Source organism: Cervus elaphus, chromosome 6 (assembly GCF_910594005.1).
Source record: "Cervus elaphus chromosome 6, mCerEla1.1, whole genome shotgun sequence".
Taxonomy (NCBI): domain Eukaryota; kingdom Metazoa; phylum Chordata; class Mammalia; order Artiodactyla; family Cervidae; genus Cervus; species Cervus elaphus.
Window position 1 is genome coordinate 22,969,610 of NC_057820.1, and position 27,880 is coordinate 22,997,489.

The 27,880-nt window shown below is 42.0% G+C and overlaps 1 protein-coding gene across 1 annotated transcript in view; it reads right to left on the reverse strand.

The window, feature by feature from the left end:
* Positions 1-17,933: 17,933 nt before the first annotated feature.
* Positions 17,934-27,880, reverse strand: part of ANXA3 (annexin A3) — a 69,331-nt gene continuing 59,384 nt past the window's right edge. Inside the window, exons 12-13 of the mRNA XM_043906391.1 lie at positions 26,187-26,309; positions 17,934-18,508 (exon numbers count right to left, since the gene is read on the reverse strand). Coding sequence (XP_043762326.1) covers positions 18,449-18,508; positions 26,187-26,309 — 183 coding nt within the window. The 3' untranslated portion in view covers positions 17,934-18,448. The remainder of the gene's footprint in view (positions 18,509-26,186; positions 26,310-27,880) is intronic.

Below are 27,880 nucleotides of genomic sequence, written 5' to 3' on the forward strand. Positions count from 1 at the left end.
CTTTTGCTGTAATCTTTGGAATCCCCACTCTATTGTGGGGAAGTCCTGGGGTCCTTGTATTAGTCAGGTTTCTCCAGAAAAACAGAACCAATAGGGTGTGTGTATCTAGATGTAGACGTGTAGACATAAAGTTGTGTGTTTATATCTACGTCTCTACATCCCTCTGCTCTCTGCCCTGCTTAGCTGCTCAGTCGTGTCCAGCTCTTTGTGACCCTACAGGCTGTAACGTGAAAGGCACCTCTGTCCATCAGGATTCTCCAGGCAAGAGTACTGGAGTAGGTTGCCATGCCCTCCTCCAGGGGATCTTACCAACTCAGGGATCAAAACCCAGGTATCCTGCGTTGCAGGCAGATTCTTTACCATCTGAGCCATTTGGGAAGCTCATATGTTTATGATGTAATATCAAATAGAGGCAACCGATTATGTTTTTTTTTTTCACTACATCCCTATCATCTATCATCTACTGAGAGAGACAGAGACAGACAGAAAGAGAGGGGTTAGAGAGGCAACCAAGAGATTAATTTAAGGAACTGGTTCATGCCATTTTGGTGGCAGGCAAGTCCAAATCCACAGGGTTGGGTCAGGAAGCAGAAGACCCAGGAGAGAGCTGAAGTCGCAGTTCAAGTCTAAAGGCAGCCTGCTGGCGGAATTCCCCCTTCTGTGGGGAGGAAAGTGTTTTTCCCTGAGGGCCTTCAGCTGATTGGATGAGGCCCCCCATGTTATCCACCTGCCAGTGCAGGAGACCTAAGAGACACAGGTTTGATCCCTGGGTTGAGAAGATCTCCTGAAGTAGGAAATGGCAACCCTCTCCAGTATTCTTGCCTGGAGAATCCCATGGACAGAGGAGCCTGGTGGGTTACAGTCCATGGGGTTGCAAAGAGCCCAACACAACTGAAGTAACTTAGCACACGTGCATGCACGCGTGTTATGGAGGGCAATCAGCTTTACTCAAAGTGTACTGATCTAAATTTAAATCGCATCTAGGACTTCCCTGGTAATATAGTAGATAAGAGTCCTCTTGCCAATGCAGGGGGCGTGGGTTCGATCCCCGGTCCAGGAAGACTCCACATGCCTCGGGGCAACAAAGCTCATGTGCCACAACTACTGAGCCTGCCCACCTAGAGCCTGTGTTCCACAAGAGAAGCCGTCGCAATGAGAAGACCATGCGTGGCAACAAAGAGTAACCCCCACTTGCTGCAACCAGAGAAAGCCCTCGTGCAGCAACAAAGACCCAGAACAACCAAAAATAAAATAAATCTTGAAAATTCACGTCTACAAAATACTTTCATAGAAACATATAGAATGATGTTTGATCAAATATCTGAGTGCTGTGGCCTAGTAAAGTTGACACATAAAAATAACTGCTACATTTTCATTTATATAAATTCATGTTTTTGAACCCTTTTTTCCTTCTCCTTTTAAAAAATACTTATTATTTATTTATTTGGCTGTGCCAGGTCTTAGTTGTGGCATGAAGAATCTAGTTCCCCGACCAGGAGTTGAACTTGGGCCCCCTGCACTGGAGGGCGGAGTTTTGACCACTGGACCACCAGGAAAGTCCCTTTCTTCTTCTTGCCTAAAATTGCTTTTCTCCCAATAGTTCTCCTCATTGTGCCTCACCCCCTTGAGTCAGAGGCAGGATGGAGCACCAGCTCTTTGCTCTTGGCGGTGTACCTGCTCACACTCTCCCTACCCTCACGGAGTCTCACCTGTTCAGGTGAAGCCTGCACCATCTCAGCACTGTGACTCACAGGATCTGTTCTCACTTCCTGAGACTCTTTGAGCTGACTCCAGTCCCTTCCTCTCTGCCTTGTCCCTTGCCCTCATCTTTAGTGACTTCAAATCTGAGTTAACCCTTCACATCCCTTGACCCCATGCACATTGCCTGGGCCAACGACCTCCATCTCTGGTCCAGCAGCCCGTGGAGTCACACTCAGGGCTTTCCCCAGTCTGTTTCTGAGTGTTGTTTTCCCACTTGCAGCCACAGCCTGTCATTCCCTCCACCCCACTCAGTAAGCCCCTCTCCTGCTTCACACAACCTATCCTCCTTTATCTGGTTATTCTGTTTGCCTTCACTGCTTCCTGCCTTGCCTGCTGGAATCATTGATTCTTCATGTGCCCCCACACCCTAGACTTGACATTCAAAGACCCCGGGGAAATAAACATAAAGCACTAGGAGGTAGTACTAGTAACTTGGTGGTGCTGGTGGTGGTTGTTTAGTCACTGAGTCATGTCAGAGTCTTTGTGACCCCATGGACTAGCCCTCCAGGCTCCTCCATCCATGGGATTCTCCAGGCAAGAATACTGAAGTGGGTAGTCATTTCCTGCTCCAGGGGATCTTCCCTACCCAGGGATCGAACCTGGGTCTCCTGCTGTGCAGGCAGAGTCTTTACCAACTGAGCCACCAGGGAAGCCACTAGTAACTTGGTAGATAATGATTAAATGCGAGCCCTTCCTCTTCTTCATTTTGCTCCTATCCCTTGCCCTCTGCTCACTCCTCAACTTGTGCTTCCAAGTTACTCTGTGCTTTTGGAGGAAAAGGCCGCTCTCTGAAGACAGGCTCACTTCCTGCCCTGCGCTCTCTTAACTTTAACTGCACCCTGACCCCACCTCTCCATTTCCCTTTAGGTCTCTTGGTAACTTCCTAGCACACTGACAAAGAGAATTGACCTTTCTAAATTATCTCTAGCCCAAAGCCTCCATAGACTTTCTTCAACTTCTCTACCCTTGTAACCTTACAAAGTTATACACACAGTTATGCCTCCTGCTTAACAAAATCTGACTCTTTTAGGGTAAGTCCCCCCAGAAAGAGACTCTGAGATAAGGATCCAGGGATTTCAGGAGGCACTGGAAAGCGAGAGCAGATGTGACATAGAATCAGGAAGGGAGTCAATACAGGTGTGTTACAAGCTGGTTATCACTGTGGGCAATTGGGGCTCGTTCTCCCTGTAGGGTGTTCTCTGGAAAGCAGTTCAGCGTAGAGATAGAGGGGTTATTTTTGAGTTGTGGGGGACACTCCTCGTCCAAGACTAGTCTCCATACTCTTCCTTCCCTTCATTTATTGACACAGATTTTCTAAAGCTTATTGGGCCAGAATTTCACGTTTTTATCCACAGGCCTAACATAATTTCCAGGAACAAAGATGAGATACAATGCCAATTTCCAGAATAAGTAATGCCTGGTAATAATGTAATAAGTGGCTGATTTTATTAAACAATTATGTATTAATCACCTAATATGTACCAGACACTGGGCCAGATGCTAAGAATACAATGGACCACAAATGTTCACTGAAACTAGGCATGAATCAATAAAACACAAGGTCTATTTTTCAATATGAAATATACCACATTCTCAAACTTACTTTAATTATATGAAACGATCAGCTAATGATGGCCACTTAGCTTTTGCAATTAAGATGAATCTAGTACTTGGTATTTTTTTGTCAGTCTGGATCTGCCTAAGTTTATTTTCAACATTTAACAATAGTAGATAACACCGATGTGAAAACAGCGTACTTTTCACAGGATGACGGTGAAGATTAAATGAAACAATGACCAAATCCCAAATATTTGATATAATTTACCACACTTGCCTGTATCTGTAAATCATAAGTTCCAACAAATAGATACTGAACTATTTTATTTTGTTAAAATTTTTCCAGCTTTCTTGAGATAAGTTGAGATTTTTGACATAATTGACATATAATACATAAGTTTAAGATAAACAACATGATGGTTTGATATTTATATATGTATACATATATGTGATTTGATATACATATGTATGTATATATCAGTCCATTCAGTTCAGTTCAGTTCAGTCGCTCAGTCGTGTCTGACTGTTTGTGACCCCATGGACTGCAGCACGCCAGGCCTCCATGTTCACCACCAACTCCAGGAGTTTACGCAAACTCATGTCCATTGAGTTGGTGAAGCCAGCCAACCATCTCATCCTCTGTCATCCACTTCTCCTGTTTTCAATCTTTCCCAGCATCAGGGTCTTTTTCAATGAGTCAATTCTTCAAATCAGGTGGCCAAAGTGTTGGAGTTTCAGCTTCAGCATCAGTCCTTCCAATGACTGATTTCCTTTAGGATGGACTGGTTGGATCTTCTTGCAGTCCAAGGGACCCTCAAGAGTGTTCTCCAACACCACAGTTCAAAACCATCAGTTCTTCAGTGCTCAGCATTCTTTATATGTATGTATATATATATTGCAAAATAATCACCACAACAAGTTTAGTTAATATTCATCACACATATATAGTTACAATTCTTTTCTTGTATGAGAACTTTTAAGATTTACTCTCAGCAAATAAACAAATACAGTATTGTTCACTTTAATCATCATGCTGGACAACTGCAGTCCCCAAACTTACTTATAAGACAATGGTTTATTTTAATTTACCACCATGTGTATACAGCTTTTGTAATGCTTAGCACACAGTAGGCCTTCAATTAATATTGATGGGCTCAGTGATTAATATAGATATTATTAGTTCAATTTTAAAGATAAAATAAACATTCAGAGAGACTGAACGATTCTCCCAGTTTCTCCAAACTAGTTGGTAGCAGAGTTGGGACAAATGAAGTCTTTTTAAGTAGATTGTTAAGGGTCTGTTAAAGGGCCTCTAGAGAGCATGTGGCATAGTGCTGAGCACACAGTCAGCCTTCAGTATGCACTCTTCCTTCACTTATTGTTCAGTCGCCAAGTCGTGCCCGACTCTTTGCGACCCCATGGACTGTAGCACACCAGGTCTCCCTGTACCTCACCATCTCCCGGAGTTTGCCCGAGTTCAGGTCCATTGAATCGATGATGCTACCTACCCATCTCATCCTCTGTGCCCCCCTTCTCCTCCTGCCTTCAATCTTTCCCAGCATCAGGATCTTTTCCAATGTGTCAGCTCTTCACATCAGGTGGCCAAAGTATTGGAGCTTCAGCATCAGTCCTCCCAATGAATATTCATCATTAATTTCCTTTAGGATCGACAGCTTTGATCTCCTTGCTATCTGTGGTCACCTCAACTGAGACTGCACCCGCCGGCGATGTGACCTTTAGACGTTGCCCAGTTCACACTCCTGAATGGTTTCAGTACTGCTGCTCCGGGCAGTATGGGGAAATGAAGACAGCAAAAGAGCCTACTTCCCCCTCGGAAAGTATGGGAAACATAGAACCAAGGACATTCTGTAAGTCATGCGGGTCCAACTTGGCGGAATCTAGAGTTCTCAAGCCTTTTTTTTTTTTTTTTAAATGTCAGAAAAATTCTCTTTATTTAAAAAATATTTATTGGAGTGTAATGGCTTGACAATGCTGCATTAGTTTCTATTGCACAGCACACTGAGTCAGTTACATGTTTACATACATCCCCTCTTTGGGGATTTCCTTCCCGTTTAGCTCCCCACAGAGCATTGAGTAGAGTTTCCTGTGCTGCACTATAGGTTCTCATCAGTTATCTATTTTTTTTTTTTAGTTTTTTTTAGTTATCTATTTTATACATAGAAGTATACATATGTCAATCCTAATTTCCCAGTTCATCCCATCCACCCCCTTTACCTCCCCTTGATATCCATATGTTTGTTCTCTATGTCTGTGTCTCTATTTCTGCTTGGCAGATAGGTTCATCTGGACCATTTTTCTAGATTCCACATATGTGCATTAATAGACGATATTTGTTTTTCTCTTTCTTACTTCACTCTGCTTGACGGTCTCTAGGTCCATCCACATCTCTGCGAGTTCTCAAGTCTTAAACAGCACAGTGCTTAGGGAGCAGAAGACATACAGCCAACCAATTCTGTTACAGTCTGGGAGCCTCCTGACACAGAGTTGAAGATAACAGTCACTGCTTTCTTTATCGTGATGGCTTTTGTCTTGCACTAGATGACTTTAGTTTATTGATCTTTATAGAACTTCTGAGAGGCTAATTCTGATTTCGGTCCTTATGACTTTGAGAGGGCAGTCATACTGGCAACCCACTCCAGTATTCTTGCCTGGAGAATTCCATGGACAGAGGAACCTGGCAGGCTACGCCCACGGGGTCACAAAGAATCAGACCCGACTTAAGAGAGTTAGCACGCGCACACTTGTGACTGTTACAAGCCAGTGATAGGTTGTAAAGTTGCTTGGGGGGAGAAGCCAGTGGTTTCATGAGACATGCAAGTTTCCAGACCCTTCTCCCCTTGGAAAAAATCCTCTAAAGTAAAGACCTTTGCAACTGCTGCTGCTATTGCCTCAAGACACCTTGGAGAGAGTGCCAAGAGCATGGATTTTGGAGCCTTAGATGTCTTGGTTTGTCTTGTGGTTTCAGAATGATCTAGGTATGTAATGTATGGTGGCGCTTAGCTTTTCTGAGTCTCAGTTTCCTAACTATAAATGGGGATGATGTCACCTGCCTCATGGAGCTGAGGTTAAATGAAATAACATCTATAACTTGCTCATATTCAGTGTTAAGAAACTGGTGTCTATTATTACTGAAACAAAGACACCTGAAAGGGTCAGAGCACAGTTAACACCTACTGGGTCTTCAGGTCTGTTTTCTGAGAAAAGAATGTGAGGTCTTGAAGCCAAAGTCCAAGGGAAGCTGAGCTCTCCTCTCTGCAAGGGAGTCAAGGATATTTGTTAAGCTGCCAAACTTCCCCGTAGTTATTAAACAGAATATGCAGTCCTGAGTCAGTTGCCCTACAATTATTAACAGTAAAACATTTGAAACAAACAGGATCATATACATGTACTAGTAGCAAAAGAGAACAGAAAACAGAGGAAGGGATAAATAATGTCCAGTTATGACACTATTTCAGATGCTGTGTTGGTGCTTTTAGTTAGATAATTTTTGTTACCTCATTAAACTCTTCATAACTTCTGTAATTGTAGTAGTTGGTGGTCATTAAGTTATATCCAACTTTGTGACCCCACGGACTGTAACCCATCAGCCTCCTCTGTCGATGGGATTTCCCAGGCAAGAATACTGAAGTGTGTTGCCATTTCCTTCTCCAATCTTCCATAATAGATCTAATTATTCCCTCCTTGGGCCTGCTGGCACTGTGAGTTATAGAGATTATTCCCATCTTTTATTCAAATTGAGATATAGTTTACATTAATGTTGTACTAGTTCTAAGTGTACAACATAATGATTTGATACATATATCTAATGAAAAATGATCACCACAACAAGGCTAGTTAACATCACCACACAGTTACATTTTTTTTTTCTTGTAATGAGAAGTTTAAGGCTTACTATCTTGGTAACTTTCAAAAATACAACACAGTATTACTACCTATAGTCACTATAATATTTCCCCATAACTTCTTTATCTTATGACAGGAAATCTGTACTTTTTGACTGCCTTCACCCATTCCACCCACCTCTCAAATCCCACCACTGATAACCACCAATCTGTTCTCTCTATATATGAGATTATTTTTTTTTTTTAGGTTCCACATATGAGATCACACAATATTTATCTTTCTCTGTCTGACTTATTTCACTCCTCCCATCTTATAAACAAAAGGAAATGGTGGATCAGAATCATGAAGTAATTTGCCCAAAGTTACATAGCAAGTAGGTGGTTTTTGAAGTCCGAGGTTAGCTCTAGAGCTTAGAGTCTTTCCTTTATACCTAGGAAAGGAGGAGGGGGGTCAGGGAGACTGTTTTTCCTGAAGAAAGAAGACAGAGGCATCACACTGAGGAAGCCAAGGCAGCCCAGGAGAAAGAGGACAACCACAGTGCCCCCAGAGTGGGTAACTAGAGAAGGAGCAGTGGAGTTTCCCCACAGGGGCTTTCTCTGGGCAGATCATAAATTCTGGGAAACCTTGGACCTCCCAAGAAATTTCTGGCTGCACCTGGTCCAACCAAACTACACCCCCAATACCCAGAAGTAAGAATGAGGAGGAACTCAAAAACGGACAGCTCGTTGCCTGGTGGCCAGGGAAGGACCCCATCTTGAAATAATTAAAAGTAGACTAAACAGTGGAAAGACTTCTCTTTGTCTTGCCAACATTGCTCAAGTCAGCCAGAAAAATTAAGGCAGAGGGCTTAAGAAGAGGCAGGAGGTAGAAAGAGGAAGGAAGCTGCTTTTTTCCCCTTCTCATCAAGTCTCTCCAGAAACAGATAGGAATAAGTTGAAGGTTCCCTGGTGGCTCAGTTGGTAAAGAATTGCCTGCAACGCAGGAGACGCAGGTTCAATCCCTGGGTGGGGAAGATAGGAAATGGCAACCCACTCCAGTACTCTTGTCTGGGAAATCCCATGGATAAAAGAGCCTGGTGGGCTACAATCCATGGGGTCACAAAAAAATCAGACACGACTGAGCATCTGAGCATATTCTCCAATCATTGCTGTCAAACTTAGCCCTCCATTTAGCCCTCCCGTGACAGAAGGCTAAGGTGTGCTTTGGTACCCAAAAGATCTGAAATAACTGCCAGGTGCCTGGGGCCGGCGGGCCCTGCCTGCAACACAGTTTGGTACTCCCTTTAGAGTCCCAGGGTCTGTGATGACGCCGAGCAAGAGCTGGAAAAGTAGGACCATTCCCAGTTGAATGTCGTTCTGTTTCACCCACTTGCTAGGAAAGACTCAGCTTGGAGTGTTCTTCCACAAGACAGATCTTACACTGGTTCTCCACCACGATAGGGAGATCTACACGGCTCTCAGATTACTTGTCAGTATCTGGAAAAGAGGCAATGTAATTAGCATCTATTCTGCATGTTCCATCACAAAGAAGACTTAACCTGTTCTCTAAGTATCTTCAACAGACAGGGTTCCACAATAAGGTTTTTGAAATCAGAGAGATTGAGAGCAAGCCTCAGAGAGGTTCTGAGAGTGAAATAGGAGCAAACCTTCCACCAGATTCTGTAGAAGTAGGAACACAAGTGAGCTTTGAGGATGGACTCGACATTCAGGCCAAGAGAAAGCTCTTTACTGAGGGTTGATGGCCCAGTGATCCCATGCAGTATTTGCCACACGCCTTTCCCTTACAATCAACTAATACATACTTAGGCAGTTCTTGGGAACTTGTCATCTCTGTACTAATCTTTATGTCTTCAAAGCCCCTACCAATTAATTCCTTTAATACTTAGCTCAGTTTTTCCATTTCCAGTGAATCCTTCCCTGACAGATCTTATCAGTCCTTCATTGGAGCTCTAAGCATCTTTTCATATTATTTTGTTTCATTTTAAAATGTTTTAAAATGAGTAAATAAATAATTGTTAAAAATTTTCCCTGGTGGCTGAGTGGTAAAGAATCAGCTTGCCAAAGCATGAGACATGTGTGTTCAATCCCTGGATCTGGAAGATACCTGGAGGCGGAAATGGCAACTTACTCCAGTATGCTCACCTGAAAAATCCCATGGACAGAGGAGCCTGGCGGGCTACAGTCCACAGGGTCGCAAGAGTAGGACATGACCTAACAACTGAGCACAGAAACCAATGATTGTTAAAATTTCATAAAGTATAACTTAGAAAAAAGAAGAAAATGAGTTATCTGAACCACCCAGAGATGTACAATGACCATGTGTGTTTTCCCAGTCTCTCTGGTTTTCTATTTCCCACTGTTTTGCTAACATGTTTTTTTTTTTTTTTATTTCCTATGTGGCAAAATATCAGGTATCACTTTTACAAGTGTATCTATCTACCTATCTATATCTATATATTTTAATGGTAGTAGTAGTTTCAGCATTTTTAATAGGATCATTACAGAGCATATCACATTTCCACTACAGTTCAAGATAAATAGCTAGCACTCACATAGTACATAATATTCCCTGGGTTGTTCTAATTGCTTACATGATTGATCTATTTAATCTGTATAATCTGAGATGGTTGGTTTTTTACTATCAAATTTCACAGATAAGGAAATGGAGTCAACAAGCGTTTAAATAATTTTTCTATGACTAGTATGTTTAGCGGAGAAGGCAATGGCACCCCACTCCAGTACTCTTGCCTGGAAAATTCCATGGACAGAGGAGCCTGGTGGGCTGCAGTCCATGGGCTCACTAAGAGTCAGACACGACTGAGCAACTTCACTTTCACTTTTCACTTTCGTGCATTGGAGAAGGAAATGGCAACCCACTCCAGTGTTCTTGCCTGGAGAATCCCAGGGACGGGGAGCCTGGTGGGCTGCCGTCTATGGGGTCACAGAGTCGGACAGGACTGAAGCGACTTAGCAGCAGCAGTATGTTTAGAGCTAAATTTTGAACCTGAACCTGACTGGCTTTAGACTCTTAACCACTGTCCTTCATGAATTTAATAGCAAATAATTGAGCATCTAATAATCAGCTCAGGTTTGATCCCTGGGTTGGGAAGATCCCCTGGAGAAGGGAAAGGTTACCCACTCCAGTGTTCTGACCTGGAGAATTCCATAGCCTATACATTCCATGGGTTCCCTAAGAGTCAGACACCACTGAGCGACTTTCACTTTCACTTTAGGGCTTCCCTGATAGCTCAGTTGGTAAAGAATCTGCCTACAATGCAGGAGACCCCGGTTCAATTCCTGGGTTGGGAAGATCTGGAGAAGAGAAAGGCTACCCACTCCAGTATTCTTGGGCTTCCCTAGTGGCTCAGCTGGTAAAGAATCCGCCTGCAATGTGGGAGACCTGGGTTTGATCCCTGGATTGGGAAGATCCCCTGGAGAAGAGAAAGGCTACCCACTCCAGTATTCTGGCCTGAAGAATTTCATGGACCGTATAGTCCAAGGGGTCGCAAAGAGTCGGACATGACTGAGCAAATTTCACTTCAGTTCAGTAATCAGCAGTTTCTTCAGATACTTTATTTGTTGACTCTGGAAGTCAGAAACAACCGTGAGAATCTTGTCTGATGGTAAACAGCTTCAAAATAGGGCAGCCAGGTCTGTCTGCTCTCTAAACCATCTACCACTACCAACAACCCTCAATCCTACCACCACCCATCACCCACCCCAAACTACCACAGTCACCACCACCATCACCACCATCACGTCATCCCCCCATTCTATCACGATCAGCACCACCATCACCTCCCAGGACTACCACAATCACCACCACCATCACCTCCCAGGACTACCACAATCACCACCACCATCACCTCCCAGGACTACCACAATCACCACCACCATCACCTCCCAGGACTACCGCAATCACCACCACCATCACCTCCCAGGACTACCACAATCACCACCACCATCACCGCCATCACGTCATCCCCCGCCCCACATACTATCACGATCAGCACCACCACCATCACCTCCCACGACTACCACAATCAACACCACCAACATCACTACTACCACCATCACCACCATCTTATCTTTGCTAATTAGCCAGATATCTGTCTGTACTTTCTCTTCCTCATTCCCCGTAGAATAGTAAGTCTTCGAGGTCGGGAAGTGAGTAGCTTTGTTCATCCTTATAACCCCAGCACCGAGCACTGTTCCTGGGCTATGGTTACCGTAGAGTAAATATTTGAAGGAATAAAGGACTCATGGAGTTGATGTGACTGACAGCAACCAAGAAAGATATTTTGACTGAAGAGATCAGTCAACACCTGTTTAAAGAGAATACGCACTACATGATCTGAATTTGTCTTTGTAAACTTGGCTCCCTAATACAAAACAAACGTTTAAGTTTTCCCCACTGAAAATCTTGAATCTTGGCATGACGGATGTGGCCAGGAGCACTGGTAGAGGCCAGTTATGCCCTGGCTGCATTTCTCTAAGGGGAGGTGTGAATTTGGCTCCTTCTCCCTCACTTCCCACCAGGGCCCTTTTTTCTCCACACTTCCTCCCACTGTGGCATGCTGGTGTGTGTAGGAGCTGATTTGATATCAGTGTCCTTTGTCAAAGGTCTCTTTTGCCTGATGGTTGTTACTGTTATCAGTTACTTCAGGGCAAGCCCCGAACTCTGCAAGTCACCCTGGGCCACTATTTACTGTTATATCCAGTTTCACGAAAGCTGGTGACGGAAGAGGACTCTGGTAGGTTTTGAGGACCCGTTTTCTCATGTGGGTTTGAAAACTCATGTAGTAGAATGGGCTGTTTTGCTGTCCTGGGTTTGAGAGTTTGGGATTTCTTTTTACTGTTTACTGCACCAGCCCGTCAATGCCACTCCTACTCTGTAACTCTCCTCCTCACTTGAAATTCTCCTCTCTCCCACTTTTGACTTTGCAAAATCCACAGTAACAGGCAAACTCTGGTCTTGGAGCAGGGCTGATCCTCTGATAGATGAAACTGTCAAAGAGCTGAGTTTGTCGAAACTCAGAAGAAATAGACACTAGGAAAACAGCTTACGCACAAAGCAACGAATACTTCCTTTATTTTCACAGTCCCTGTGAGACGTACAGAGAGTGGGTGAAAAAGATCTGAATTTGTCAGTTTGCTGGGGTGGGTTGAAAAGAAATTTGTGGTACTTTCCGTGGTTCATAAAACATGAGGTTTCAAAGGCAGGAAATGGCCAAGAGATTTGGTTTATCTTCTTTTCTAATTACAAACTAGAAGAGTTCACTTCGCAACATCTGAAAATCCCCCAAGTGAATCACGGAGAAGCAACTACAGGTCCTCTAAAGTGAGCCAGAGAATAACAGCTAACATTTATGAGCATTTAAGGTATGGCAAGCTCTGTGCTGAGTACTGTCTGACTCTTTGTGACCCCATGGACTGTAGCCTGCCAGGCTCCTCTGTCCATGGGATTTTCCAGGCAAGAATACTGGAGTGGGTTACCATTTCCTACTCTAGACGATCTTCCCGATTCAGGGATTGAAACCAGCTCTTGAGTCTCCTTCATTCTTTACCACGGCACCACCTGGGAAGCCCACAGCAGGTTCTGGGCTGAGTACTTTACCTAAACTGACTTACTGAAACCTCATGCTCACATGAACCTGAGCCATTAAATGCTATTGCCATTCCGGTTTGACAGATAAGGAATCTAAGGCACAGAGAAGTTAAGTAAATTGATCGCTCACCTGTCATAGTTTATCAAGTGATGAACAGAAAATAAGCCAGAGAAGCTTTACATCTTTGACTCGGTCATCAGAGGACACAGTTGACAAAATCACACTGATTCCAGTAAGTGTTCTCCTTGGACACTTCCTAGGCCAGTCTTAGAGTTACTATAACTGTGTGGTACTAAAATAAGCATCATTTATTAATATTTCTTCTACAAATGCTTATTGAGCTCCTTCTAGCTGCCATTTTCCGGGCAAGGCTATGTTAGTCTAATTACTAGTAACTATTTCTGATTGAATTAAATTCTTCTCATACTTTATTTCATTTAATCCTCACAATTCTTTCAGGTAGGTTTTGTTATTTTCAGGTAAAGAATTGATGCTGTGGGGTATATAGAAATAGAGATGTAACATTATACATGTGGAACTTAGGTAGTGTTATGAATCAATGCCACCTCAATTAAAAACTTAATTTAAGAATTGAGAGAGATTTCCCTGGTGGTCCAGTGGGTAGGAATCTGCCTGCCAATACAGGGGACACAGGTTTGATTCCTGGTCTGGAAACTAAGATCCCGCATGCTGCGGGGCACCTACGCCCAAGCACACATCTACTGAAGCCTGAGCGCCTAGAGCCCACGCACAACAGGAGAAGCCGCTGCAATGAGGGGCCCAAGCACCACTGCAACCTGCAACCACACACACTGCAACCTGCAACCACACACCACTGCAACCTGAGGCACAGGGCAACCTAGAGAGCAGCGCTGCAACTAGAGAACTCCCGCATGTGGCAACAAAGAGCCTGTGAGCAGCTACAAAGACCCAGAGCAGCCAAAGGGGGGAAAAAAAAAGAATTGAGGTATAAAGAAGCTAAGTGTTTGTCAAATCCTTACTGCTATAAACACTGCTATCATGAGTAGCAGAGACAGGATTTGGACCCAGTTTGACCTGACCCTAAAACCAATGTGTCAAAGATGAAGCCAAATTGTAGAAATTGGAGGCTATCATTAATATGACATGAAATTAGGAGAAAGGAAAAAGGGGAGGATACACAGAAGAAAAGTCCGAAAGTGTGTGAGCTAAACATTTCTCTCAGTATGCTCTTACAAATAGGTTAGACACGCCCCTGTTCAAAATCTCCATTTGTCATTTTATGGTAGCTCCTCACAAATAGACCAAGCACCGTCTCTCTCAAGGACGAGGTGCACAAATCTCCTGCCTTCTGCAGTTCACCAAGACCAGGACTCATTCCAGCTTGCTAGCTTTCTCCTTTTCACAGCCTTTCAGGGACTAAACAGCATGCAATGAGATGACTTCAACGTACTCACTTAGCCGAGAGACCCCTGGAAGAGTTAATATGCATTTCATGTAAATGCAGATGGTCCTGGGAATCTTGAGAAACAACAGGATGAAATTAAATGATACATATGTTCCATTAAGATGGGTTTTACAGCAACAATAAGATGCCTGGATGGTAACAAACATTCTACAGACAATGAACATGTTTTCGAACAATTCATTTTGGGCCCCGTTATTGCGGAGCAATTAAAATAGGTTTTGCCTTTGGGACTCAGAGCCACGGGGTCCACTTTGAACTCGACCTGCCACCTTGTGGAAATCAGAGGCAATAAAAAAACATGGCCCTTGGATGATAATAACATGACCTGGGCTAACATTTATTGAGGGCTTACCATATGCCAGGCACTACGCAAAATAGCTTTTAAATGTTTTCTCACTTAATTATTAGAATAACTTTACGAGGTAGGAACTATTATTGTCCCCATTTTAAGGGTGAGGAATGTGTGACTCAGCAAGGTAATCGGCCTACAGTCACAGATGGGGGCATCGTGACCCCAGGGCTCATGCACTAAACCAGGCACTGCCCTGGGCCATATACAGCCCTTCTCATTTTCACGTATTTAAACACGTATTAAATATTTAAAAGTAAATATCACAGTTCTTTGGAAGGGTCACTAACAATAACCCTGGATCTTGACATAACCATGTTCCATCAGAATCATCAGAATTCATCAGCTACTAGCTGGCCCAACGCACAGGAGGCCAGAGGATGAGAGGAGAGCTTTCCCTGGGATTTTTCCTTATCTCAGTGTTCCCTTCTCTTTGCAGTGTTCTGTCCAGTGATCACCACTCCCTTCATGTTCTTATCTTTCTTCATACACACTCATGCACAAATACCATCTGTATTGGGAAACCAAGGGGAACCTTGTAACTTTGGGCTAGTAGTCCCACGGACAGAGGAGCCTGACAGACTATAGTCCATAGGGTCGCAGAGTTGGACAGGACTGAAGCAACTTAGCATGCAGCATGCATGCAAGTAAATACTTTCCGAGTCTCATCTTCATCTGTAAATGGGGATAATGACACATGTGACCTTGCTCCAAGAATAAATGAGATCTAAAAGATCTAGCACTGTACTCAGTACCTAGTAAGTCCTTGATTCATATACACAACAAAAATTGATTCTTTTAATATTAAGTCTACAATTTCACGTAACATTTGAATCACATGTAATACTTTTCATGGTAACTCCAATCATTGTTTCATGTGCTCCTTACATCAACCCGGTACAAATGATAGGAAAGATCTACTATCCCACTTTACAAATCATTGTCATTAAAATTGGTCACATGCTTACTATGACTAGGGAACTGGGCTAGAAATTTAGAGAGGGATAACATTTACATTGACATTCACAGTGGTTTATGAAGGAGTCCACAGGGATTCCCTGGTGAGATAACAGAAAACATTATATATTGGTCTCTGCCCCCTCATTCCTGGCACAGGGCTCTTAAAACCCTTGTAATTTTCTAAGTGATAAGAACACTAGGAGTATCTTTTGTCCTAATATTTCATCTTTGCTAAAGAGGCAGCTTTGGTTGGACTCCTGGATGAGGGCTGGTCATTGGAAAGAACAAGCCATGATTAGAGGTTTGGAATTTTCAGCCCGGTCCCTCAAATTTCTAAAAAGGGAAAAGGGCTGAAAATGGACTTAATGATCAAGCCTATGTGGTGAAACTTCTATAAACACCCAATAGTATGTGTGTATGTTCTAAACACTAGGGATACAGCAGAGAAGGCAGCAGACAAAAATCCCTTCATTCAAACAGCTAAGTTCTAAGGTTGAAAAGGACAGTGGCCTTAGAATGGGATAAATATTAAGGGAAAATAGTGGTTAATGGCCTGGACACGGTTGAGTTGGACTGCTTGGGTTTAAATCTTGTCTCTTCCAATGGGCAACGTACTTGATTTCTCTCAGCTTCTGTTCCTGTGTCTTTGAGTTAATGCCTACATTGGAAAGTTCCTTGAGGATGAATGATTTAATATATACTACACTGTTTAATACAGCTATACAATAAGCACTCAATGCATATTAGCAATGATTTATTGCTCAGTGATACACTTACTCACTTAAGCCAAAATTGTGAGGGCATACATGACACCTGACTCTTTTGATTTCTGTGTTCTATCAATTTTTAGAAGTATTTATCTTCTAAATACTTAAATGAGTGTATTTTTCTTCCTTTTCTCCCTTCTCATTATCTTAGCTCAGGCTAACACTTCTATATTGATTAAAGAGCTAATTTGCCAAGTGGGCTCCCTGCCTTTAGCTTTCTTCTCCCACATATTCTTCCTCCTTGATCAAAAATTTGACATCATTTCCCTGATTGAAATCCTCCTGGAATGCTCCTTCCATGACTCTCCCTTGCTCGTAAATTCTTTAGGTCTGTGAGACCTTCACAGTCTAGCCCTTGTCACTGGTCACCTCCTCCTGTTTGCTAAGCCCCACCCACATAGGTCTCTCTCCCTAAACAGATTTTAAAGCTCTCTGGCCAAAGTAAACAAGTCTTAGCTCTTCTGGAGTATCCAACACTTACTTAGCACAGGGGATGGCACGTGATAGATGAACTGAAATCTGTTGAAGAATAGCTGCAATGTTGTCATGATCATTTTGATGTTGCTTGCTAATAGTAAATGATAGAGCAGTCACTGAACATGTGTCAAGTTCAGGCACAGGGCTAAGTGCCTTACAGGCATTATTTTACCTAAACCTAGGAAAGAAGTAAGTGCTATAATCATCACCATTTTTTAAAAAATATTTATTTATTTGGCTGTATGGTAAGGCAGGAAGTTCAGTTGGTAAAGAATCCGCTAGCAATGCAGGAGACCCCGGTTCGATTCCTGGGTCGTGAAGATCCGCTGGAGAAGGGCTAGGCTACCCACTCCAGTATTCTTGGGCTTCCCTGTTGGCTCAGCTGGAAAAGAATCCGCCTGCAATGTGGGAGATCTGGGTTCGATCCCTGGGTTGAGAAGATCCCCTGGAGAAGGGAAAGGCTACCCACTCCAGTATTCTGGCCTGGAGAATTCCTTGGATTGTATAGTCCATGGGGTTGCAAAGAGTTGGATATGACTAAGTGGCTTTCACTTTCACTTCCTAAGGCAGGATGTCAAAACCTGGCATGTAGATTCTAAATCCCTGTGCTTTATTCCCATAAGCATTTTTGGAAATCTCAGGACAAGAAATAACTTCTTCGCCATCTTTTTGAAAGGTCTCAGAAATGCTGAAGTGTGGAATCCACTGATTAAAAGTTCTGAACTCACCCATCACTCTTTCTATTTTTCACACATCTATCATTTCTATTTCTGCTCAGGCTCATAACTCTTAACTAGAACTTTGTACCTTATATATTTCCTTTCAGTATTTCATCTTAGGTCCCTTTCAGAAATAACATAAAAGATTTCTAAAAGTGTGTAGTCCTGCAAACTTATTTTAGAGGAAAAAGGTACTTAAGAAACTTGATTCTAAAAAAAAAAAAAAAAAAAAAAAAAGAAACTTGATTCTAAATACCCATTCTGGGAAAGTAGTATTTGGCATGAAACCACCACAAGTCATGTTTGTTATTCAGATGGGCAATGGTTAGATCAATAGTTTAGCGGGTGTTTTCTGAGGGCTAAAATAACTTCTCACGCATTGCCACTCCTCTAGCTTGATCAAACAAGAAAAGGGAGGCCAGGATTACATAGATCTTCATTTTTATTTCTTTCTTAAAGATGAATATGATCAATAAGACAATAGATAAGTTGAAGCAACCACAGCTTTTACAACAAAAACACATTTTAAAATATCTTTAATCATTGGTGCCAGGTACCAAACAATGCTGGCAGATGATAAAAACAGACAGATCACCTTTTACATAGGCAACAACTTTCATTACACTGTTTGGCATTGAGTGCTTTAGAACTATACATAGATTCTCACTTCCAAAGCAAAAATGCAATTTGGATAGTATTAGCAGATCTTTAATTTCATTTAAAAATTTCACTTATAAGTGGCTACATGATGATGAGACGTTCTATGACAATAATCACTTTTTGTGGTTGTTATTATTATGGAACAATGAGAATTTCTGTTAAAAACAGGTTATTGTGGACACTTGCTTGTACTTGTAAATACCATGAAAAAGGAGTAAGCAGAGCTGAGGAAAATGCCCATCATGGGAGCAGGCAGCCTTTGGAAAGGATGTTCTTGACTCAGTCATCTCCTCCACAGATCTTTAAGAGTGTGCTCTCATAGTGTCCAGAAGTATCCGACTGTAAGGAACAGGACAGGCGGAGAGAAGGAGAGACACAGCGTAAATAACGAGGGAACCACGGATGAATCGAATCCCACAGCACTAGCGGAGTCACCGGCGTGGGAAGCTCATGACCTGTACCATTGAGTAACACGCACCTGCAATTCCATCATCCAGTCACATCTGTGGGAAATCACGTTCCAGCCTAGCATCTTCTTTACAATATATAATACTTAAATTCTGCGGGATATATTGCGGTTAAATGTCAACTCGGGTTTTTTAAAAAAAGAAGAGTACATCAATTGCATAATATTACGTAAGCTTAACTTTCTTTTAAGTTTTTAACCAAACTTTTAAAAAATATGATTTTATTATATTTGTATTCATACTGATGAAACATTTGCTCTTCTAAAGGTTAACTACTTTAGCCCTTACAACAACTGTGTGGTAGGTACCGTAACTACCTCCATTTAACCAAGAAGTAAAATGAGAAAGACAGAGGTTAGGATATTTATCCCAGATTATATAGAGAACAAGCGCAGATTCAGAATTCAGAGCCAGTTAACCTGGCTGCTTAACCCCATTCTACACTTCCTGACTTAAGAAAGTGAAATGAACTCCTTTCCTATAAAGTATGTTTCCCCGTTCCTCTCTCCTAGGATGGGCAGAAAAGATCTTGGTTCAGAAAAGATACCACGTGTGTGCTGTGTTCAGTTGCCCAATCGTGTCCAACTCTTTGTGACCCCATGGACTGTAGCCCCCCAGACTTCTTTGTCCATGGAATTCTCCAGGCAAGAATACTGGAGTGGGTTGCCATTTCCTATTCCAGGGGATCTTCCCGGCCCAGGGATCAAACCTGTGCCTCCTACGTCTCCTGCATCGGCAAGCAGATTTTTATCACTGAGCCATCAGGGAGACTGAGGCTTAAAATACAAGTTGCCATGTTTGTTATGTAACAGAGGCAAAATGTTTGCATAGCGTCTGTGATAAAACTTGGCTTTTGACCAAGATTGCTTAAAATCCTCACATTATTTGATGCAAGGTAACTTCTTATCACTTAAAATTTATATTGTAGTTAGTGTAAGGTAGAGGAAGCAATGAAGAAGGGTCATTTAGAGAAGAGATTAAGCATTGCTTTCATAATAAGACACAACAGGCCTTAATACACATTCTTCTGTTTTATATAAATTTTAGTTTTTAAGTCTTGCTTTGCCCTATATAATGATCTCTTGAATCACTGACAAGTCAGCAATGCTCTGGCTTTGTATTAAAACAGCTCCCTCTAGCCATCTCTGATCAAAGTTGTAAACAAGTATTAGGGGTTCTATTAGTTAGCTGAGAAAATACATCCAAGTGGTTTAACACAGAACTAAACATACAATTTTGATCCACTGTAGACAATAAATGTTCATCCTTTTCTCCTACCTTTATTCCTTTATGTCTTGCAGGAAAATAGCTATTCTTTTAAAAGGGATTTTTCTTGATGTGGACCACTTTTAAAGTCTTTATTGAATCTGTTACAATATTGTTTCTATCTTATGCTTTGTTTTTTTGGCCACCAGGCATGTGAGATCTTAGCTCCCTCATCAGGGATCAAACTCAAATCCTCTATATTGGAAGGCGAAATCCTTTTTATGAATAAACAATTCTATTTTACAGAGTTTTAAAAATTGTTACCCCAAAATATCAATGTATTTTCAAAACCTTTAAACATAATTTACAGTTTCCTAATTGGCCATATTAATTGTTCTTAAGAAACTAAATGTTTCTGTTGGCCTATTTTTAACAGTGATTCTCTCCTCTCCCAATCTTTTTCCATTCTAACCACAACAAATCTATTCTAGGCTCTCATCTCTTGTCATTAGTTTCCTTGGATTCTCAATGCGTATTTTCCAAGGTGTTAATGCTTCTTGTTTTGGGAAATGGGTTCAATGACCATCATACCCATTAAGCAAGTAGCCCTCTCTTATCCTATAAGTAGTTCTGACTTTTCTTCCTTCCTCTCTGCCATCTCCACTTCTGTCTTCTTTGTAGACTCATCCTCCACTCTTTAGCCAGTCACTGCTAGTAATGCTTAAATCCCAATTTATCACTTAAAATTCGTATTACATTTTCTCTTAATCTATATTTTCTCCCTAGAGAATTTGCATGCATGTCCAAAGATTCAGTGACATAATTATTTCTGAAAATATATCCCATACCACTAGCTACAACTCGCTATCTCTATTTGCATGTTTTGAAGTGTTAATTACAAATTGTAACTTGTCATGGGCATTTGCCATCTACCTCTACAAGGGTTAAATCACGTGCTGCTGCAGCTGCTGTCCTTCAACATCCCCTGAAGGAAGATCAGGGCGGAGGTCAGGAATGAGCCACTGTGCTCTGGGAAAACTAGCAGAACAGGTTTTCGGACAGACATTTTTAAGAACTGATTTTAGGAACCCAATCCTTGTATTTCCTCATATCTAGAAAATCACTAAATCCCTTCATGGTGACATCAGTTGCTCATGACTAGCAGAAAACCTTTTGTAAAATAAGCACTTGATTCCATGAACTTCCCCTTAACCAAAATCACATAGATATTGACCTTCCCCACCTCCACCTCTTTGGAGTAGTTCCTCAGAGCTATCTGAGGTGAGATTCCCTGGGCTGCGGTCCTCACTTCGCCCCAAATAAAACAACTCGCAACCCTCACGTTGTGCATTTGTTTTTAAGTTGACAAAAGACATCTCAAACTTAACATGTGGAATTTTCTCCCTGACTCCCCCCAAAGGGAAAAAAAAGACACTGAAAACCTGATCTACTTGTAAGGAAAGGAGCGTGTGTGCTAAATCACTTCAGTTGTGTCTGACTCTTCGCGATCCTATAGACTGTACCCCTGCCAGGCTCCTCTGTCCATGGGATTCTCCAGGCAAGAATACTTGAGTGGGTTGTCATGCCCTCCTCCAGGGGAGCTTCCCAACCCAGGGATCGAAACCGAGTCTCCTGCAGCTCCTGCATTACAGGTGGATTCCTTACTGCTGAGCCACGCAGGAAGCCCCAGATACCTGGGAGTCATCCTCAACTCCTTCTCCTTTCTTTTCACAACAAGATGTCATATGGAGTCATTTGAAGTTTTAACTCCTAAGTATCTTTTGAGTCTTTGCTTTTCCCCCCTTTGTATTAGCAGTAGCTCTGCATCACTATTTTGAATCAGAGCTACTCTAATATGACTAATACAGTAATCCATCACCCCACATCCCTTCTATCTTATGTCCAATTCATTCTCCAAAGTCACGAGATCTTTTCTAAACGTACTTCTGGTCATGACTCTATGTGCTTAAAATTTAAACACTTCAATGGCTTTCCATCACTCTTAAGCAAAAGGCAAATCTTTAAACGTTGCCAAAAAGGCCCTGCATGATCCAGTCCCTCCAGCCTCGTTCTTCATTATGTTTCTTCCACCATGAGGTCTTTCCACTCATGATTCCTTCTGTTGGAATGCTCTGCTGAATTCTGACCCCCACAACCTTTGCCTTGTTAAGTCTAATCATTTTCAGATCTGAATCAAAACCTTCCTGTAGGTCAAACCCTCCTGTTATGTGATCTTACAGCACAATCTCTCTTTGCTTTATATCGAACATGGCTGTAATTTTACATTTATTTCTAATTCCATAAGGGAAGAAAACTTTTTTCTTTACTTATAATTGTAACCCTGAGCCTGGCACCTAATATACGTTCAGTAAGTATTTTAAATTGAATGAATGGAATACAAATTTCCTGTTCTCAAGGCTCTCTTTCAACTGAATGGATCTTGCCACTGAGATTGTCTTTTTCCATATTCCCAAGGTAGGCTCCTAATCAATTAAGCACCTTATTAACACTGCAGCTGCTGCTGCTGCTAAGTCGCTTCAGTCGTGTCCGACTCTGTGTGACCCCGTAGACGGCAGCCCACCAGGCTCCCCCACCCCTGGGATTCTCCAGGCAAGAACCCTGGAGTGGGTACTTATCCTTCTACTTCTCATTAAACATATGTTTCTAGAGCACTCACCTTTCAGACTCTATTGACCAGCACAGCACCAGGCTCATAAGGCACTCAACACATGCTTATTGGCCTGAAAGGTAAGCTCCAGACTCACTTCCCTAAGAAATGTGCCGTGTGCTAAGTCACTTCAGTTGTGTTTGACTCTTTGCGACCATACAGACTGTACCCCGCCAGGCTCCTCTGTCCATGGAATTCTCCAGGCAAGAATACTGGAGTGGGTTGCCATGCCCTCCTCCTGGGGATCTTCCCGACCCAGGGATGGAAGCTGTATCTCTTATGTCTCCTGCATGTGCAGGTGGGTTCTTTACCCCTAGCGCCACCTGGAACTCACATACCAATGGAAGAGACGTGGGTTCCATCTCTCAGTCAGGAAGATCCCCTAGAGTAGGAAATGGCAACAGACTCCAATATTCTTGCCTGGAAAATTCCATGGACAGAGGAGCCTGGCGGGCTTCAGTCCATGGGGCTGCAAAGAACTGAACACAATTGAGCGACTGAACACACACACAGCGCCACCTGGGAAGTCTCTATCTAATCCCAAACATCTCTGACTCTCAATCCCTCTGTTACTCCTCTATACGCCACATCTAAGATTTCATTTTATGCTGTTTCACATTAGTTTGTCAGCCTACTTTATCCTTTTTCAAATTTCTTCGCACTTACAATCTCACATTTTAGCAAGCAGTACCAATATGAAGTATGATTATTATCTTGAAATTGCTTTATTTATGTCCACCTCGTGGCTCAGAGGTTAAAGCATCTGCCTGCAATGCAGGAGACCTGGGTTCGATCCCTGGGTCAGGAAGATCTTCTGGAGAAGGACATGGCAACCCACTCCAGTATTCTTGCCTGGAGAATCCCACAGACGGAGGAGCCTGGTAGGCTACAGTACACGGAGTCGCAGAGTCGGACATGACTGAGCAACTACACTTCACAAGTCTACACATAAATCAGGAACTAACAGAGGGTAGCTACTATGTTTTCCCTTAAAGACTCTGGAATCAAGTTATTTTTTAGATAGATTCTTAATTTGTTGATCAAGAAAATCTACCAAAAACTTTCATCCAATTTTTTAAAACATCTTGGTATTAAGAGACACACATTTGTTTTTCACCTACTTTCCTCTTCTTCTCCCCTCCAATCATCACCTGAGAAACGTGTTAATGAGCAGAGAAATGTCCAAATTAACAGCAGAAGGAAGAGAAAGACAGGAGCCAAGGCAGGGATGATAGACAAAAAGATTCTATTCATCAGTATTGAACATGTAATGAAATTACTTAATAATCTATGTTAGGCAACAGAAATGAAGAAACCTAAGATAATTTTAAATTACACACCGAACTCTTCAGCAATGGATTTTCCTTTTCTATCAAGATACACATTGCTTACATGTTTCCTAATACAATAAGCCTCAACTACCCAGGCCATCTGGAGAGGGAGAGCTACAAGTTAATTGAATTTTCTGGTTTGTCAAGGGTGAACCAAAGGACCTCTTCATGTTTCAACCTTGTTACTGGAAATCTTTATAAAATGTATGTGTCTCCTTTTCTGCCTTGGTAAGTACAATTTAGTTAACATTATTGTATCTTCCTCTGTTGATTGAAACTATTGTAATGTGTCAGAATCGATTCAAATTGCATTGAGTGTGAGCAGTTGATGAAATCTGTGTTAAGCCCCAGGCACAACCGGACAGTTGCCTTTTCGAATAAATTTTCTTTTTCAACTTAAGCATGTATCTTTTCTTGCGAAGGTTTAGTACAAAAACAACAGCTCTCATTAAAAAAAAAAAATACAAGTGATTTTGGTGAACAAATCTAGTTGACTAATTGAGGTGCAGTGGAAGTCAATTGATAACATTTACCAAAATTCTCTGTCTTTGGAGCTGGTGATGGACAGGGAAGCCTGGGGTGCTGCCGTCCATGGGGTCACAGAGAGTTGGACATGGCTAGCAATTGAACAACAACAACGGAAATTACAGGTGTACTGACATTCATCTCAGCACGCCTTCCTACTTTTGAGCACTCACCCCTCAGATACACTTGCACCTGATGAAATCAGGTATGTAGAGTACCCTGTTGTTTAGAATAGCAAGAAACTTGAAACATCTGTTTCAAGTTGTGGTAGGTACAAACATACAAATAATGGAATGATATGCAGCTGTTAAAAAGAATGAGAAAGCTTCCTAGCAACCTAAATGTCCATCGACAAAGGAACGGATAAAGAAGATACGGTACATACATACAATGGAATATTACCCAGCCATTAAAAAGAATGAAATAATGTCATTTGCAGCAACATGGTAGACTTAGAGAGTGTCATACTGAGTAAAGTAAGTCAGACAAAAAAGGAGAAATATTGGAAGACATCCCTTGTATATGGAACCTAAAAAGAAATGATACAAATGAACTTACTTACAAAACAGAAAGAGATTCAGACTTAGAGACTGAACTTATGACTGTCGGCAGGTGGAAAGGTGGAGGGAAGGGACAGGTAAGGAATTTAGGATGGACATGTACACAGTGCTGTATTTAAAATGAATAACCAACAAGGACCTACTGTCTGGCACATGGAACTCTGCTCAGTGCATGCGGCAGTCCAGACAGGAGGGAAATTTGGGGGAGAATGGATACATGTGTATGTGTGGTTGAGTTCCTTCACTGTTCATCTGAAACTACCACAACATTGTTTATCAATTGGCTATACTCCAATGCAAAATAAAAAGTTAAAAAAAAGAACGAGAAAGCTTCCTTCCCGAAATGAAAAGAACCCCAAAGTGCAGAATCATGTTATCTTCTGTGTGAAACAAAGAGGAAATGTAAAATACATACTTTGGTTCTACTGCCAGAAAGAATAACTGAAATAAATTAAACCAGTGCAATATAAGAAAACAGGTAAGCAATTTGCATATGCAATTCACAAAAGAAGAAAAACCAGTGGCCACTAAACCTGAAAAAATTAAAATGTTGAGTGCCTTTTATGTACTAGGATTTTAGAGCTGAAAAATAATTACTATCTTTAAGAAATATTTTGTCACTCTTTTTTTGAGGTTTCTTTCTTTTTTTTTAATCTTTAGGTTGGAATTGCATTGCTTTACAATGTTGTGTTTGTTTCCGCTTACAAAACATGTATCAGTCATATGTATACACATACACCCTTCCTCTGAAAAGGACCTTCCATCCACCCCCATGCCGTCCATCTGGGTCATCACAGAGCACCGAGCTGAGCTCCATGTGCTACCCAGCAGGTTCCCACGAGCTATTTCACTCAAGAAGTGTATATATATCAATGCTACTCTCCCAGTTTGTTCCACCCTCTCCTTCCCCCCTGGTGTCCACAAGCCCATTCTCTACCTCTGTATCTCTATTCCTGCCCGGAAAAACAGGTCCAGCAGCACCATTTTTCTAGATTCCATATTTATGCATTAACACATGACACTTGTTTTTCTCTTTCTGACTTACTCCACCCTGTACGACAGACTCCAGATTCATCCACATCACCACCAACTCAAATTCACTCCTTTTTATGGCCGACAAATAACTCAGAAAACACATTTACACACTGACAAGGAGAGAGAAACCTAAGTCATGAATTTCCATGTTTTGAGGATTATAAGGGAAAGATGACAGGTAGAGAGAGGCAAGATATGTTTTGCTATTTTTAAGAAGAGACTTACTTTAATTGCTGAATACAGGGAGTAGCCAGAAAGCTTCTTAAACTCTGCTCGAATGTCCAGAAGGTCAATTTCTGATCTGGAAACCATTATTCGGTTCACAGTAAACTCATCAGTCCCGGCACCCTGTTAAGAAATGCAAGTATCCATGAGACCAATCTCATTGCTCACAAAACAACAAGTGGATCTCTATTCATGAGACACTGATAATGGTACACAAACTATTCAGCCACAGTGACTCTCCTTCTCTCATTTTTCATCACACATACTCTTTCATTTATTCAAGAAACATTTTCTGCCACTGCATTGCTAAATGCTGAAAACAGAGATGAGACGCCCCTGTTATGCTTTCAGTTTTGTAAAGGATACAGGTGAGAAAATGGGCCATTACAATGAAATCTGACATATGGGAAGTATTGGGTACTATGGGAACATATAGTTAGGGAGGCCTACATATGCTAATCAAAGATTAGTAAAGGACTGTTTGAGAAAGTGGGATTTAAGCTGGGGCCTAAATAGTCAGCCAGGAGAAGAAGGAATGGAGTTCTTATGGAGAGGAAAAAAAAAGTGTTTCAATATAAGAAACAGCATACGTGACGCTTTAGGGCAAGAAATAACACCACATTTAAGGATACATAAGGAATAAGAAGGAACAGCAAGAAATATATCTGGAAAGGCCAGACCTTATAAACCATGAAATGAAATTCTGACTTCATCCTGACTGTGAAGAACTATTTGCAGTCTGTTAAAAATGAGTGTGCTGAGATCAGATCAGATTTGTAGTTTCAGAAGTTTCCTTTGACAGCAGCAGTATGAAGAATGGATTTCAGGAAAAGAGTAGGATGAAGATGACAGAATAAGACTGGAAGCTTTGAGATCCATCCAGAAGTGATTATATAACCAAGAAGAGAGGAGAGAGAGGAGATGTTGATGGCCTGACTTACAATAATGGTAGTAGGGATGGAGAAAATTGATAAGATTTCAGATATGCTTGTAAAGGTAGACTGACAAAACTTAATGATGTTTGAGAAGATAGAGGGAGAGAGAAGTGTAAAATTTCTAGCTAAGCAGTTAGGTGGATATTGACACTATTCATTTATTCATTCAACAAATGCTTACAGAGCACAACAAATGCTTACAGGACACACACTCTCATGGAGTTCTCACTGATGGAGGTGGACAGTAAGGACAGTAAGTTAATGGTACGAGAACGATGGGATGGAGTGCGAATGAAAGGAAGTCAGTTGACCTGGGTAGACAGGGAAGACCTCTCTCGGGAGGACACATGAGCTGAGACCTCAGAGATCAGAAGGAGGTAGCCATAGATAGATCTGGAGGAGAGACACCCCAGGCAGAGAGCGCGACAAAAGCCAAGATCCTGACACGGGAAGACGCTTGGAGTAATCGTGGAACAGAAAGAAGGCCGATGTGGCTGAGTTGTAGAGAAGAAGGCTGGGGAGGAAAGGTATAACTTCAGTGAGTTGGGCAAGGCTAGTTCCTACTGGTGTTATCCGCTGAGATGAGGGAAGGCAGGATGCGGAGCAAGGCTGGGATGGGAGGTGACGAAAGTGCTGTGTTTACTGCGGACACAGCTTTGAAAAGGCACATGGACTTCTTCTGCATGCCAGGCTCACTATGAGGGTCTGAAGATATAAACGAGAAAGAAATGAACAGATTCACAGAGCTCCCCATCTAGA